The sequence below is a fragment of the Myxine glutinosa genome, chromosome 2, assembly GCF_964187855.1.
Source record: "Myxine glutinosa chromosome 2, kmMyxGlut1.1, whole genome shotgun sequence".
Taxonomy (NCBI): Eukaryota; Metazoa; Chordata; class Myxini; order Myxiniformes; family Myxinidae; genus Myxine; species Myxine glutinosa.
This window is the reverse complement of record NC_136262.1, coordinates 243409818-243427038: the sequence shown is the minus strand read 5'-3', so window position 1 is coordinate 243427038 and position 17221 is coordinate 243409818. Positions and strand designations below refer to the sequence as shown.

Sequence of the window (17221 nt, the reverse complement as noted above, 5' to 3'; positions counted from 1 at the left end):
GTGCTTGTTCGCTCTCCTCCTCGTCTCGGCTTGTGCCCCGCCCCCTGTATCTCGTTTTCTTCCGCCTCTGCTCCTTCTTTCTCAAATCCACGTTCTCGCTTGGAGACTTTTCCCGGATTGTTTTTTTTCATCGTTCTGTTTGGATATTGTTGGAATATGTTTAAACCGCAGCCGTGATGCTGACGCCCCCCCCCCCCCCCCCCACAGAATTTACATGTTTTAAACGTTTCCCAGTGTGTACCCTGGTCAGAATAGGTACACCGTATCCCTGCGTGTCGTAAGAGACGACTAAGAGGGTTGGCGTCAGGAAGGGCATCCGGCCATAAAAACATTGCCTCAAAAAGAGAACCATGACAATTACAACTACATATGGGCAGGGTGCAGCCCGAAGTGGAGATCGGTTTCTGAGGTTTGGGACATGGAATGTGGGGACAATGACAGGGAGATCAGGAGAAGTGGTGGAAGTATTGGTCAGAAGAAGAGTGGACATATGTTGTGTGCAAGAGACAAGATGGAAGGGAAGTGGTGTGAGAATGGTGAAGGGTAGGCAGGGACAGAAATACAAGTTTGTGTGGCAAGGGTGCCTGGAGGGCGTGAATGGTGTTGGTGTCCTGTTTTCTGAGGAGTTTGTAGACAGTGTGGTGAGTGTGACTAGAGTGAGTGATAGGTTGATGATGGTGAAAATGATGATTGGAAAGCTCTTGGTGAACGTCATCTCGGGATATGCTCCGCAGGTTGGTCGAAGCGATGAAGAGAAGGACAAGTTCTGGTGTGCGATAGAGAAGCTGATGGAAAACGTGAAAGATGAGGAAGTTGTTGTGGTGGGAGGAGACCTGAATGGACATGTGGGAAGGAGTATGGATGGTTTTGAGGGAGTTCATGGGGGTTACGGATATGGTGTGAGAAATGGAGAAGGTGAAAGGATTTTGGAGTTTGCTGTTGGAGCTGATTTGTTGATTTGTAATACTCAGTTCCAGAAAGAGGACAATAAGCTTGTTACATACACGTCAGGTGGGTCGACGACAACCGTTGACTACCTGATGGTGCGTCGGCGAGATAGGGGGCACCTCCGGGACACAAAGGTGATCCCGGGGGAGGAGGCTGTTTCACAGCACCACTTGGTTGTCTGCGACATAAGGGTGAAAGGTGCGAGGAGAGCTCGGCGGGTGAAGTACCAACCGAGAATGAAGGTGTGGAGGTTGAAAGAGGTGACAGTAAGGGAGGTGTTACATATTTATGTGAATGTATGTGAATTACCATTCAGGTCTTTGCTTATCCGTGGGTAGTATATTAAGTTGTTGTGTAGTTGTTGTGGTTGGAGGGGCAGGAGCCCTTCTGAGGGAGTGGCCGGAAACGGAAATGGCCGGAAACGGAAGTGACCGAAAAGGGAAGAAGAAAAGACACGAGGAGAGAAAAGGACGGAATCTTCTTCCTCGCCCCGCGACGACGAGAAGGTGGAATCGACCTTGCGCTGCGCGGAAAACAGGGGCGTTCCGAAACCCGTTTGGCGAGAGGAGTTACCTGGCCGCGTAATTACCTTTGGACACGTGAAGTCCCCGTGAGTTCGTGCACGGAACGTACGGGTCGCACTTTGGAGCCTCGCACGCGTTACAAACCGCGCTCGGTTTTGCCCGTCTACAAGGACGCGTACGGGTCGCACTTTGGAGCCTCGCAGGCGTTGCAAATCGCGTTTGGGTTTCGCCCCGTCTACAAGGACGCGTACGGGTCGCACGTTGAGCCTCGCTCGCGTTGCAAACCGCGTTTTGGTTTTGCCCCGTTGCTTGGCAAGGAGGTGCGCTGCAACAGCTGTCCCCGGTACGAGACGGCACGTTGGAGCACGTCCGCCCGGGGTTCGTTCAACCGCCCGAGTGCGGTGACGGTGACTATCCTCTTGGTCAAGAGGGGCCCAGAGACATTGTGCGGGACCGAGACCAAAAGGGTTTCGTGAGTACTCCCCGGGACACACATGTATAAGATGGCCATCTTAATCATAGGGAATTGATTGTGAATTGGGAATTGGTGAGGATTATGTATTGTTGATTGCTCGGGGAAAATCTCCGTGGTTGTGTCATGGAAATATTGTTGATGGTTGTGTCCTTGAAATATTGTGGATGGTGGTGTCATTGAAATTGTTTGGTATCATTACCCTTGAAATATATCCTTGAACGTCAGTTGTCTCTTGGGTGAAATTCATATGGCTTGCGTGGCGAAAGCGCATATATAATATATCTTTCTGGCGGGGTCCCTCCCACGGTCCGGGGGTCACCAAGACCAGGTAGTTACCGGGAGGACCACGTAACAGAATTGGGGGCTCGTCCAAATTACGATTTGCGGTTTCGCAATTGGGTCTACGTCCGGGATTTAAAAGTGTATAAAATAATAAAATAATAATTTTTATTAATTAAAATTAATTAATTAATTATTAATTGGTAAATTTTTTTTTGAGAAATTGGGGTAAAATCTTGGGTGAAGGTTAACAGGTGTTAACGATAGGCACCATGGCGTTTGTGGCACAGAACTTTGGGGTAACACCGAGTGAGGCACAGTTCCGAGCGTTGCTAAAGTCGGACCTCTTGAAATTGGCCAAACATTTTAACTTGGAGGTCCGAACTAATTTGAGGAAGGCAGAGTTGCAGGCCACGGTGATACAATCTATGGTGGGATTAGGAAAATGGGACGAGTTAGCCTGGGAGTGGCTACCCGAAGAACCAGAAGACGTTGAGCTCCGGAAACTGGAGTTGCAGTTACGGAGCCAGGAACGGATTAAAGAAGAAGAAAGGAAAGCAGAAAAGGAAAGAGCAGAAGAAGAAAGGAAAGCAGAAAAGGAAAGAGCAGAAGAAGAAAGGAAAGCAGAAGAGAGGAGAGAAGAGAAGCAAGCAGAGGAAAGGAGAGTGGAACGAGAACTCCAGGAAAGGTTAAAAGAAGAAGAAAGGAAAGCAGAAAAGGAAAGAGCAGAAGAAGAAAGGAAAGCAGAAGCGAGGAGAGAAGAGAAACAAGCGGAGGAAAGGAGAGTGGAACGAGAACTCCAGGAAAGGTTAAAAGAAGAAGAAAGGAAAGCAGAAGCGAGGAGAGAAGAGAAACAAGCGGAGGAAAGGAGAGTGGAACGAGAACTCCAGGAAAGGTTAGAAGACAAAAAAGCAGAGGAAAGGAGAGTGGAACGAGAACTCCAAGAAAGGTTGGAAGAGAAAACAGCACAAGAAAGAACCGAGGAAAGGAGAGTGGAAAGAGAACTCCAGGAAAGAAGAGAAAAGGAACAAGCAGAGGAAAGGAGAGCTGCAAGGGACCTCGAAGCAGAGGAGAGAAAAGCGGAAAGGGAATTAAAGGAACGTGACATGGAGCTTCAGCAAGAAATCAAATTCAAGGAGCTGGAGTTAATGAGAGAACGGGGAGAGGCACCACCCTTGCTGACGGGGTCGACACCTAACCAGAAAACCTGGGATGTGGGCAGACATGTGAGGCTGGTTCCACCGTTCAGTGAAAAAGAAGTCGCGAAATTTTTTCCACACTTTGAGAAAGTGGCTCGACAATTAAACTGGCCGGAGGAGGCCTGGACCATACTCGTGCAAAGTGTGCTGGTGGGGAAAGCTCAGGAAATTTATTCGGCGCTACCAATGGACCAATGTGCAGATTATGAGGTACTGAAGAAGCACATCCTCAAGGCCTATGAGTTGGTTCCGGAAGCTTACAGGCAAAAATTCAGGAATGCCAGGAAGAGGGAGAGTGAGACCCATGTGGAGTTTGCCAGAGTGAAAGAAAACATGTTTGATCGGTGGTGTGAGTCAAAAGGAGTCGGGAAAGACTTCGAGGCATTGCGGGACTTGATCCTGGTGGAGGAATTCCAGCAGTGTGTCCACGAGGACATCAAAGTGTACCTGCAGGAAAAGAAGGTACCAAAGTTGTGGGACGCAGCCACCATGGCAGATGATTATGCCTTAACCCACCGAATAGGGGTCCACGAACCTAACTCCTCGCCTAGATCTCCGCAGGGGAGGTGGGGAACAGCAGGTGCGGAGAACGACCATACATGGCGGCGGCCTCGAGATGATTATGGGGACAACTATGATACCCCACCGGTTCGAAATCAGAGGGATGCGGGCCCAAGACAAACTTATAGTTCGGGGGGCCCGAGGCAGACCCCGAGTTTTTCCTCCGGACCTACTTGCGCGTTTTGCAAGAAACCTGGACACTTGATGTCCAGTTGTTACCTCATGAAAAGGGACAACCCAGAGCGGAGTCCGACTATTACAACTCCGAATGCGATGGCTAGCGTAAGAAATCGCCATCAAAAGGGTTACCAACCATTTATTTCAGAGGGGTTTGTGTCCCTGGATGGAGCCTCGACTAACCGGAGACCGGTTAGAATATTGAGGGACACAGGGGCCCATCAATCTTTAATGCTTGAAGGCATTTTGCCATGGTCCGAGGAGACGGCAACGGGGGATAGTGTGCGTTTACAGGGGATCGGGGGCGGTGTTAGTGCTCCCCTTCAGGTCATCCAGTTGGAGTCCGATTTGGTGTCAGGACCGGTCACCGTCGGTTTACAAGCCACGCTTCCTGTAGAGGGTGTATCTGTGGTTATCGGGAATGATTTGGCCGGGGGTCAAGTTTATGGTAACCAGAGGGTTGGTAAAGAGCCCAGCAGGGAAAATAACACCACACCAACTCGGGATGGCGACAAAAGTGCCAAGTTATTTGTAGGGGGACTGAACTTCAAAACAGAGGAAGAAGTTCTGACCTCTGTCTTCAACAGATATGGGCCGCTGGTGGAAGTGCGGTTGGTAAGAGACTGGGAAACGCAACAGTCCAGAGGGTTCGGCTTTGTCACGTTTGCCAGCACAAAAGACGCCAGAGAGGCAGAGAAGAATTGGAATGGCAAGGATTTGGAGGGTCGGACCATAACAGTAGGGAAGGCATTTCGTAGGCGTCGAGAGGTCTACAGGAGAGGACAACTGGGCGGTAGTTTTGGTGGTGGCCGCAATCAATATTATTATGGAGGCTTCCTGAGTTACAGCAGCTCCCGAAGGAAGGATTGTCAAAGTAGTGGCCGAGAAGGAGACCGCTATTCATGGGACCACAGGGACAAGTGGTCCCACCATAATTATTAGGGAAGTTCTGAGAAGTTGAAGCACTGAAGGCGGCGGAGCCGCCGAGCCAAGATTCCTACACGAATTAACCGTGAACGCCGTTCCTAAAGGCGTCCATGTAGGGAACTTTCATGCACGGACTAACCGTGAACTCCACGTTCCTCAAGGCGCCCAGGTAGAGAACTTTCCTGCACGGACTAACCGTGAACTCCGCGTTCCTAAAGGCATCCATGTAGTGAATACTCGGCTTGGCCTCCCGGAAAAAGTGCTATCAAGTTGCCTAACTTTGGATCTTTGATCAACCCCTTAATCTTCATTCCCAAGAAACTGACGGTCAAAGTCAGAGGGTCATGAGATGGAGTTTGATTTGGCAGGGACAATGTCGTTGTTGGTACTTAGTCCAGAGGGAGTAATCTGGAGGGGTGAGTTATCTGGTTTGTTTCTCCAAATTGGCCGGCAACGAAAGTTTTCGCTGGGTTCAAACTTTCTTTCTTGAAGGGGGGGAGTGTTACATATTTATGTGAATGTATGTGAATTACCATTCAGGTCTTTGCTTATCCGTGGGTAGTATATTAAGTTGTTGTGTAGTTGTTGTGGTTGGAGGGGCAGGAGCCCTTCTGAGGGAGTGGCCGGAAACGGAAATGGCCGGAAACGGAAGTGACCGAAAAGGGAAGAAGAAAAGACACGAGGAGAGAAAAGGACGGAATCTTCTTCCTCGCCCCGCGACGACGAGAAGGTGGAATCGACCTTGCGCTGCGCGGAAAACAGGGGCGTTCCGAAACCCGTTTGGCGAGAGGAGTTACCTGGCCGCGTAATTACCTTTGGACACGTGAAGTCCCCGTGAGTTCGTGCACGGAACGTACGGGTCGCACTTTGGAGCCTCGCACGCGTTACAAACCGCGCTCGGTTTTGCCCGTCTACAAGGACGCGTACGGGTCGCACTTTGGAGCCTCGCAGGCGTTGCAAATCGCGTTTGGGTTTCGCCCCGTCTACAAGGACGCGTACGGGTCGCACGTTGAGCCTCGCTCGCGTTGCAAACCGCGTTTTGGTTTTGCCCCGTTGCTTGGCAAGGAAGTGCGCTGCAACAGCTGTCCCCGGTACGAGACGGCACGTTGGAGCACGTCCGCCCGGGGTTCGTTCAACCGCCCGAGTGCGGTGACGGTGACTATCCTCTTGGTCAAGAGGGGCCCAGAGACATTGTGCGGGACCGAGACCAAAAGGGTTTCGTGAGTACTCCCCGGGACACACATGTATAAGATGGCCATCTTAATCATAGGGAATTGATTGTGAATTGGGAATTGGTGAGGATTATGTATTGTTGATTGCTTGGGGAAAATCTCCGTGGTTGTGTCATGGAAATATTGTTGATGGTTGTGTCCTTGAAATATTGTGGATGGTGGTGTCATTGAAATTGTTTGGTATCATTACCCTTGAAATATATCCTTGAACGTCAGTTGTCTCTTGGGTGAAATTCATATGGCTTGCGTGGCGAAAGCGCATATATAATATATCTTTCTGGCGGGGTCCCTCCCACGGTCCGGGGGTCACCAAGACCAGGTAGTTACCGGGAGGACCACGTAACAGAGGCATTAAAAGAGAGGCTGAGTAGGGTAGAGGATGATGTGGTTGAGCTTGAAAGTGGTTGGATGTCAATGAAAGCTAGTCTGTTGGGAGCCGTTGGTGAGGTATGTGGATGGACAAAAGGACCACCGAGGCACTCAGAAACATGGTGGTGGGATGTTGAGGTTGGAAAGTGGATTGACGAGAAGAGGAAGAAGTTCAAAGAGTGGCAGAAGGCGAAGGGTACGGGAGCAGAAACAGCAGAGCATGAACGTTATAAGGCAGCCAGGAAGGCTGCAAAGAAAGAGGTAGCAAAGGCGCAGGAGGCATGTAGGAAAATGTTCGGAGAACGCTTGGATTCGGAAGAGGGTCAGAAAGCAGTATTCAGGATTGCAAAGCACATAGCGAAAGAGAGGTGTGATGTAATGGGGGTGAGTTGCTTGAAGGATGAAGTGGGACAAATCGTTGTTGACCCAGATGGAATTAAAGGAAGATGGAAAAGATATATGGAAATGCTGTTGAATACAGAGAATGAATGGGATGGCAACATAGAGAGTAACCCAGTTTTAGGACCGGCAGAGAAGATAACTGAGAAGGAAGTTGAGGAAGCGATAAAAGCAATGAAGAGTGGAAAAGCGGGAGGGCCGACGGGAGTTGTGGGAGATATGTTGAAGGCAGCAGGAAGTTGGGGTGTGAAGAGAATGACAGAGATCTGTAATCTGGTGGTGAAAGAAGGCCGCATTCCAGTGGATTGGGAACTGAGTACCCTCGTCCCTCTATACAAGGGGAAAGGTGACCCTCTGGAGTGTGGCTCGTACCGAGCGATAAAGTTATTGGAGCATGGAATGAAGGTATTGGAAAGGGTGTTGGAGAGGAGGATAAGGAAGAAAGTGAAGATCGACGAAATGCAGTTTGGATTTATGCCAGGAAGAGGAACGACAGATGCGCTTTTCATTGTGAGGCAGTTGCAGGAGAAGTACATGGATAAGAGGAAGAAGTTGTTTTTTGGGTTTGTTGATCTGGAGAAAGCATTCGATAGGGTTCCACGCAAAGTATTGACATGGGCATTGAGGAAGTTAGGAGTGGAGGAATGGTTGATCAGAGTAGTGATGGCAATGTACAAAAGAGCACGCACAGCTGTAAGGACGAAGGACGGGAACAGTGGTGAGTTTGAGGTGAAGGTGGGAGTGCATCAGGGGTCGGTACTAAGTCCACTACTATTTGTAGCTGTGATGGAGGTGCTGGCTCAGACCGTAAAGGAGGGTTTACCGTGGGAGTTGTTGTATGCAGATGATCTGGTGTTGATTGCGGAAAGTATGGATGGACTGAAGGAAAAGATGAACAAGTGGAAGGAATGTATGGAGACAAAAGGTCTGAAGGTGAATATCGGAAAGACAAAGGTGATGGCAAGTGGTAAAGCATGTGGTGAGGTGGAAAGAACTGGGAAGTGGCCGTGCTGTGTGCAGGAAGGGTGTCGGAGTGAACTCCATTCAATGTACAATGTGTGCTGAGTGGGTTCATCAAAAATGTAGTGGTCTGAGAGGGTCATTAACCAGTGTGGCAGCTACATTCAAATGTAAGGTGTGCACAGAGGGAGCTGCAGATGGAGGAAATGTTGAGTTGGATCTTGGAGACGGCGTGAAGCTGGAAGGTGTGAAAACATTTTGCTACCTCGGAGACATGCTGAATGGAGAAGGTGGATCAGACTGGGCAACGGTTGCTCGAGTGAGATGTGCATGGAAGAAGTTTCGGGAACTGAGTGGCATGCTGATGAGGAGGAGAGTGTCGCTGAAGCTGAAGGGAAAGGTGTATGCTGCATGTGTGAGAAGTGTTATGATTTATGGGAGCGAGACATGGGTAATGAACGTAGAGCAGCAACGAAGGCTGGAAAGGGTGGAAATGCGAATGGTTCGATGGATGTGCGGAGTATCGTTGAGAGAGAGGAAGACAAATGATGAATTGCGAAAGATGATGGGAATATTGCCTGTGATTGATGCTGTGAAGAGGAACAGGTTGAGATGGTTTGGCCATGTATTGAGGAAGGATGAAAGTGACTGGTTGAGAAGAGTGATGGAAGTTAATGTAGAAGGAAGTAGAGGACGGGGAAGACCAAGAAAGACTTGGCTAAAGATGGTGGAAGAAGAAATGCGGGCAAGGGGGTTAACAAGGAGAGATGCAGAAAATAGGGCAAAATGGAGAAGATTGTCATGGGGACCGCAAGGCTAACCCCCGCTCTAGCAGGGAACATGGCCTTAAAATGCATGTTGTTGTTGTTGTTTCAGACATCGAAATATCACAATAATAATGGCTGAGTGAACTTATCATTATAAACATCAGATTGTTCAAAAAGCTTGTCTGGATCTAAGGTGTTCATTATGACAGGCTCTGCTTGAAAGGAAAATTGTGCACTTATCTTTTTACAATCGTCCAAAGAACTTTTTGTTTATTGTAAAAATTGCATAGATCTTTGGATTGTGCTTTGAACCTGCATGGAAAGCCTCGCGTGCAATGAATACATGTTGTCGCCCATGTTCAACTTCACACCTTGAACTCGTGCCTTCCAGCCGCTTGCATACCAACAACCTGCAATGTGACTGCCACATGGCCTGGCTCTCAGAGTGGTTGAGACAGCGACCTCGAGTCGGCCTTTTCACACAATGTTCCTCGCCCAGCAGCCTGCGGGGTCTCAATGTTCCGGAGGTGCAGCGAAAGGAGTTTGTGTGTTCCGGTGCGGAATGGGGTCTTGCGCTCTGGATTAGTTCCTTCATTTCCTCGCATCCTTTATTTTTTGTCATGTTTTTGTTTTCTAGTCTGACACACACATTGCAAAAATCTACTATAATTTCTCATGGCATGTCATAAAAAAAATATGATGAAAATCTCTTTCGATCCGTTGAGCAATTTCAGTAACAGTTCTCCACTTATGTTTCCATTTTGCTTTCTGTGACATCCCTGATTTCATCCTCATATTTCACAATCAAAAGACTCATAGGGCATATATAAAAGCCATTTGCCTCACCATTCCTGTGACATATCCACATTCCAACATTCCCACATACTGCAGGTTTATGTTCATTTCGCATCTAATCCCAAGGTAGGGAATTCGGCCAAAGTACGAACATAAAAATTTGAAAGATGGTGTGGATTATTCAACGTCCATACTGTATAATTTTTTTCGAGACTGCCATCTTCAGATGCCATTTCCAAAGACTGCATGCTCCGACATGCACTGCCTCCTTACGGTGCTGCATCAGGGCGAAATTTTTCACGATCGAAGCCAGACTAGACAGATCAATGGTGAGCGCCTCCCCAGTGTAGTTGTCCACCCATCCATTACATGTTAGTGTTCTTTCTTTAAATGCTCCAGTTCTACCAAGCTCTGCAGGTAGCATGCTCACCATTAGGTTGTCTCGTCTGCTTTTGATCCCCTTGGGTGTCGGACTTACCTTGACTTACTTCTGGCGCATCTCAGACAGAGCATACCGCCTTTCATATGAGGATGTAAAGTGGGGAGAGTTGGCTGAGGACAGAGGGGAGTGGAGGAGTATCGTTGTCAAAGCAGGGCAGAAGCTTGGTGCCATCGGACCTCACCCCTTATAAAGGGAAGAGGAGGAGGAGAAGAAGAAGAAGATCCCTTGAGAATTATTTTGCCATTGTGATTGGCCACTCCACCAAACTAATTTTAAACTGGCTAAATTCTCTGCTCAAGCTTAGCTGTATAATTGACATTTCCTGGAGCCGAGTATGGATATGGTGTAGACATGGCGTATCAAATTACCTTTACTTATCTCATAATTACCTTGCGCTATTGAAACGATGCCTCAAGGTTCAAATCCAGCTCACTCCTGGAAATGAACTGCACTCCAAGTTGAATTAGATGTTGCGCATTCGTTCGGATCAGCCATTGCTTGGAGCAATTCATGTTCTCATTGAATCATATAAAGCACTTCTAACTCAACAGCATTTTTGACGTTTAAGGCTGATGGAGGAGCCCATGCATTAAACGAATGACGTTAATGCATTCCATGGGATTTTGAACCTCTGGCCTCGATATCATGTGCCAGGTGATTGCATAACCACTCCAAACAGGCCACCCTTTATATCATAAAAGCTTTCACGTTTAATGATTGCATAAATCATACCTTACAAGATTTTGATGTGACTCCGCCAAACTAATTGCACTAAATGTCTCGTCACGTTTTCTCGGTGTAGACACAGGTGCAGACACGACAATTAGTGTAAATGTGCTGTCATTGTTGTATCACTGCTCACTCCACTCTGAGTCTTTCAGATTCTGTTTTACCCTCGGTCTCCCCTCTTATCTTTGATCCACCTCTTCTTCTTCTTTTTTCTACACACCAGACTCCACCTGGGTCCAAGGATGTGCTGCGAGTAAAGCTGCCTGCCCCTCGGTGTGCACCTGTGTCAAAAAAGTGGTGGACTGCCGTGGAAAAGACCTCAGCACCGTTCCCTTCAACCTTCCGCAGAAGACCACCGAGATGTGAGGGTCCTTTTGACCAGGGTTCATGGCGATAGGTCATTGCCCTTGGTGTCCAAAACCTCAGCTCTCTTTCCGAATGGAGTTTCCACTACGATGTAGTGAAATTGGAAAGAGACTAACATTCTGCGAAGGCAAAGAACATAACATGGATTGAATTGTTTGGGAATCCAATAGCCTTTCCGAGACGGAGGATGCAGTAATGGCATCGTTGTAAGGGAAATGCAATTTCTTCGCCATTTGATAATCGTTAATCTGGTTCCCCTTCAAACTTGACCTTCATTTTGTGCTATATAAACAACAGAATGCTCCTCAAAGTGGCTTTATCCACGGTGAAAATCCTCACAACTCCAACCCAGCTCCACAAAGAATATGTCAACAACATTAATGAATGCAACAATGCGCACTCAGTGGACAGCCACATCCAATTCCAATTGGATGATGCATTTCATTTTATGGGACAGCCTATATCTTTATGGGCAATCTTACCTCCTGATGCTTGCTATGGCTATGCTAATGTTTCCTACAGACGCCTCGAGCAGAACAACATCAAGTCCATTCCCCCCAAGGCTTTTACATCCTATAAGAAGATACGACGCATGTAAGGCAGCGATTGACATAAATGCTTAGTTTTCTCACAATATAAATTGTATTGTTCTTGCCAAACATTTATGTAAATAATGGCATTTTGCATCCTTAATGATTTGTCAATGCATGGGCATGTAACCTTGATATCCTATGTATCTGATTGGCTTGAAATGGTGATCACGTGTCCTTTTCTTGTGATTGACATACACCAATCAAATTTTTATGAGGGGAAAATGAGCACTCTGTTGCATTTCTGAACTCAGTAGAAAGCATACCTCCGCCAGGTGGACAGTTTACGTTTTGTATCCCAAAGTAGACCAGAAAATCACAATACAGAATCACATTTAATCCAAATCATCTGTCCTCAACTTTTTGAGATATCCTGCTATATGTCGTTTTTCGCCCTATCCCCCAATGGTGAAGAATCACGTAAAAAAAATTCTACGAGCTGGATCCGGATCCTGATCTTCACGAAAATTGAATATAATATTTCTTGTCACACACGCAACCTGTCCACCAAGTTTCGTACAAATCAATCCATAACTTTTTGAGATATCCTGCTATGTATCGGTTTTAACCCTATTATCTCTCAATGGTGAAAATCACTTAAAAATTTAAATAGCTCTCATATCCGAATCCATATTCAGATATTCACGAAAATAGAATATATTAGTCCTTGTCACAAACACAACCTGTCCACCAAGTTTCGCCCAAATCCATCCATAATTTTTGAGATATCCTGCTATGATCGGTTTTAGGCCCTATCTCCCAATGGTGAAGAATCACTGAAAGATTAAATAATTCTCATATCCGAATCCATTATTCAGATCCTCACCACAATCGAATCGATTCGTTCTTGTCACACACCCAACCTCTCCACCAAGTTTCGTCCAAATCCGTCCACAACCTTTTGAGATATCTTGTTCACAAACAAACAAACAAGAAGTATGTCGTGCATAGCACGATAGTTGCGAAATCCCTAAAATAAGTTGTTGGCCTATGATGACCTCAAAAATAATTGGTGATTGAATTCAGTGACGAGATATGCAAATGCTCTTCAAATTTCAAGTCAATCGGATGAAAATTGAGAATTTAAGAAATTTGACGGTTAGTGACCTATGTTATGGTGACCTATGGTAGCCTATGTTGACCTATTGACCTTTTGACCCCAAAACAATAGGCTTCTTGCTTATTAGTCAGGGCCCTTAGGGATATTTTGGTTCAAATTCTTCCAAAAGCATCAAATTTGGCACAGATGTTGCCCATGCCATACTCTTTCGATTTTTGACGGGCGCCAAGGGCGGTATGATCCGGGGACCATACCGGTCCATCCCGCCATGTCACCTGACCTATGACGTCATAATTAGGATATGCATCCAATCACATGGCGTACTATAAGTGGTCAAAGTTCAAAATGAATCGATCGAAAAATGAAGGCAGGGATCCATTTTTAAGGTTTTCATAAAATCCAATATGGCCGCCAGGTCACATGACCTGTGACGTCATATTTATGACATGTATACAATCATGTATACATGAACCCGGATCATGATCGCACAAAAATTAAACACAAGGATATGGCATACAGTTCATAAAACATCAAAATCCGTACCTTTGTAATTAGACTGATGAACTGCATATGCCTGAAAATTAGGAAATAGACATGTAAATATTTCCTCTAATTGTCAAAAATAAGGTCAGAGTTCGATTACCCAACCCAGAAACATAAAATGGTGAACCTCGCGTAAATCTTGACAAAAAACTCAAAAACCGACATGTTTGACTCAAAAATGACCTTTAAGATGACCTTGAGGGTTGACCTTGACCTCGAATCATCAAAATAACATCATAATTGGATTCCTCGACCTCGAAAACCCCTGAAAAGTGGTATCATACATGTTCCAACCCTTTTGGTTATTTAACTGATTTTCCTCTAATCCGGGTGGCGGCCATTTAGTATTTCGCCAATATGGGGCCCCGGGGGGGGGGGGCGCCGCTCTTGGCGCCCGTCAAAAATCGAAAGAGTATGGCATGGGCAACATGTGGGCCAAATTTGGTGCTTTTGGAAGAATTTGAACCAAACGGCCCCAAAATATCCCTATGGGCCCTGACTATATGCCAAACTCTACCATTTGGTGAAGTTTCGTGAAGATCGGTTGAAAATTGCGACCTGTAGGCGACTGACATACAGACTGACATACATACAGACAGGGGTGAAAACATAACCTCCATCCACCTTGGGTGGTGGAGGTAAAAATTGATACTTTTTAACAGCAATTTTTGTTTGTAACACTGTGCTCATTTAATTAGTGTTCCTTCCTTGTATATTGACAGGTTGGTACAGAGTGCACATGCCATCGATCTGTCTCGTCTGGGTTCCATTCTTGATCGTAAAATAAACTGTTGGATTGGTGGGTTCAGATTCCCGATCCGACGATGAACTCTCACATTGGTGTTCTGCAAGCAGGGTGTTGCAGCACAGTGTTCTGTTTCCTTGGATTGACGTGAAACTTAATTTCCCATCTCCTAGTTGGGTAGACATTTTAAATATGCTCCGTTCATTTCCACAAAAGGTTGGCGAGTTATCGCCAGTTAGCTGCTCAAATTCCTATTTCCTGCCTCTTCGTCCATCAGGTCTGGCCAGGTTGTTCGTAAAAGACTTGAGCCAAAAACTTTCCCGAGTGGACTTTCCCAGTTATTCCTATATTAAGGTGGGAATAATTGGGCCGTTAAATAAGTGTAGTTTTGTCTCCTACCCCTCATCGTTACCTGCATCCTTTGTTTGTCCATCTCTCCGTCTACCTTCTTCCTCCACCCTGATGTTGGTGTTTCCCTTTCTCCTGCTGTTTCCTTTGCTATGTTCTGTCCTAGCTCTTCCACTAGCTTCGGCCATGTAAAAAATATATATTTGTGGTAAACCGAGTCAAACAAATTGGATACAATACAGCCATAGAGTTTAAGAATGCATGTTTTCTCTGTTTTTCCAGTGACCTGAGTAACAATCAGATCTCGGAAATAGCTGCAAATGCCTTCCATGGATTGCGGAACCTCAATTCCCTGTGAGTACAGCAGTTCAAACAAAATGTTAATTTTTTTTTCCCATCACACGAAATGCAATGATCATTGCAAACTGTTTTCTTCCAATTTGTACCTGAGCCCACATTTCCCAAGCTATTGCTGATTGGTAAATCTTTTGCTTGGTTCATTACAGAAAACACCTCTGAGGCTGACTTTTAGTAAACATCTGGTAAATGATCTCCTGAAAAGGTTACATACATAATTGGTTGTCTTTATGAGAGTCCAAGCTCACATGTTCTAAAATTTAGTTCTGCTGCTCTTACAGATCCTCTCTCTGCCATGTTCGCCCTACCATTTGCCCTATGTCATCTTCCATCTCCTTGGAAATTCCCCAACATCTCTATATTACATAACAAAGGTGCAAAAACGGATCCCTTTAACTACAGACCACTCAGCTTACTTCCAATTATCAGCAAGGTCATGAAATCCATCATCGCAGTTCGTATAAAATCCTTCCTTTTCTCAAACAATCTCATCTCAGATCACCAATTTGGTTTCAGACGATGTCACTTCTACCTTGGACATGCTGCTTCTTCTCACCCAACAATGGATGGAGGCCCTCAATGTCAAACATGAGATCAGTCTCTCTGGACATACGTATCTCGTGCTTTTGATACAGTCTGGCACCCCGCCTTGCTCTCCAAGCTGTCTGCCTATGGAATCCAACGACAACTCCACACATGGCTGACTGACTTACTCTACTCTCGTAGCCAACGTGTGGCTCTTAGAATCATTTCATCTCCTCTCCCTGTCAAGGCTGGAGTATCCCAAGGAAGTGTTCTGGACCTAGTCATATTCCTGATCTTCATGCATGATCTCTTTGACTCTCTGGAAAATCTTCTATCTATTTGCTGATGACTCCACCCTCTTTTGTGACATCCCTCATCCTTCAAACAGGCAGGCTGCAGCCTCTTCCCTCTCTTCACACCTTCACAAAGTCACAAGCTGGTCATACACATAGAACATGTCTTTCAATCCTGCCAAATCTCACACTCACACTATCTCTGTCTGAAAGGATCGTCTGTCTGGCAACCCCCCTCATCTACTTTCATAACAATCCTCTTGAGGAAGTTCAGTCACTCAAACTCCTGGTTCTCACTATCAGCCATGATCTTTCTTGGACAAACCACATTTCAAAGTTGGCCTCCAAAGCCGGTCGACGGCACACCTGACCTTCCTTCCTTGGCACACCTGACCACGGCACACCTCTCCCATCTGGTCTGGCTCCCTGCGTCACACCTTGCTCAGTTTGACACCATAGAAACCACGCCCTTCAAGATCATTGGAATCTCCCACCTGATGGAATCTCCTGTATATGGCCCTATGACTTTCCCATCACCCACAGGTCCGTGATCACTCTGTCTTCCACTGCCTCCTTTGTGGTCTTGCATCCTCTGCCCTTACCATGTTTGCCATCCCCACACCCCCACCACTCTTTTTTCCTGCCTGTGGAACCAACTGCCACATGCTCTTCAATCTCATTGAAGACAGCTGTTCATGCTTCCAGGTCTTCAAGACAGCTGTTCGCCACCATCTCAGATCGTCCTCAATCAAAAACCATTTATTTTTCTACCATCGTTAACTTCTCCTCCCCCACATCCCCACGGCACCCAAGTCCTCCTCCTTCCAAATTTACATCTTTTCCTTCTTGAGAGCTTCCGTCTTTATCCATCTTATCTACCTATGTGTCATTCACTGCCACTCATTCCTCCCTACTGCCTACACCCATTATTTGTCCAAGTGTGCATCTATCTTGTCCTTCATCTCTGCTGTTGGTGTTTCCCCCTCTCTCTACTGTTCCCCTTATCCTCTTACATCCTGATCCATTCGGTGTACAAGTTCTTCCACGAGCCTTGACTCTATATACAAAAAAAATGTAAGGACGCTCAATGGTGTCCTTTTCATTTCAAAACGAGCCTCATCTCTCTGACAAAACATTCATGATCTGGTTAGATTCTCGTCACAGTTCGCTTGGATATCATGAGAAATTGCAAGAGGTTATTTGACGCTTTTCTTGTGGTGACATGAGATCGATAAAAAAAATTTGGCTCTTTGTGGTTTCCTTTTTCTCTGAATTAATTTCTGTGCTACGTACATGGGCCATTGGGCCATCTACATATGATGTACGGTGGAAGTGAAAATCTATGAAAATAACATTGATAGGAAAAGGGGTGGGTGATGGGGTGGACAACGGAAGGTTTGGGGAGTATGAAAGAAAGGGAACAAACATACAGACTTGGCATTTATTATGGAATTTTTTTTTTTTCTTGACGGGTTTACTTTCTTAACTCAGTATATCAATCTGGTGAGTTTCTTTTACACTTTGGTGATTTATTTGTTAAAAGAACCATGTCACTGATTGTCTGTCACAGCAAGAACTCAACAACAGGATTATATCACAGGTGGCGTGGCA

General features: G+C 46.2%; 1 protein-coding gene across 1 annotated transcript in view; it reads left to right on the top strand.

Annotated features, from left to right (window-relative positions):
* Positions 1-17221, top strand: part of LOC137420701 (slit homolog 2 protein-like) — a 709809-nt gene that overhangs the window by 435498 nt on the left and 257090 nt on the right. The window contains exons 8-11 of the mRNA XM_068105981.2: positions 9209-9372; positions 11007-11145; positions 11672-11743; positions 14718-14789. Of these exons, the coding sequence (XP_067962082.2) occupies positions 9209-9372; positions 11007-11145; positions 11672-11743; positions 14718-14789 (447 nt within the window). The remainder of the gene's footprint in view (positions 1-9208; positions 9373-11006; positions 11146-11671; positions 11744-14717; positions 14790-17221) is intronic.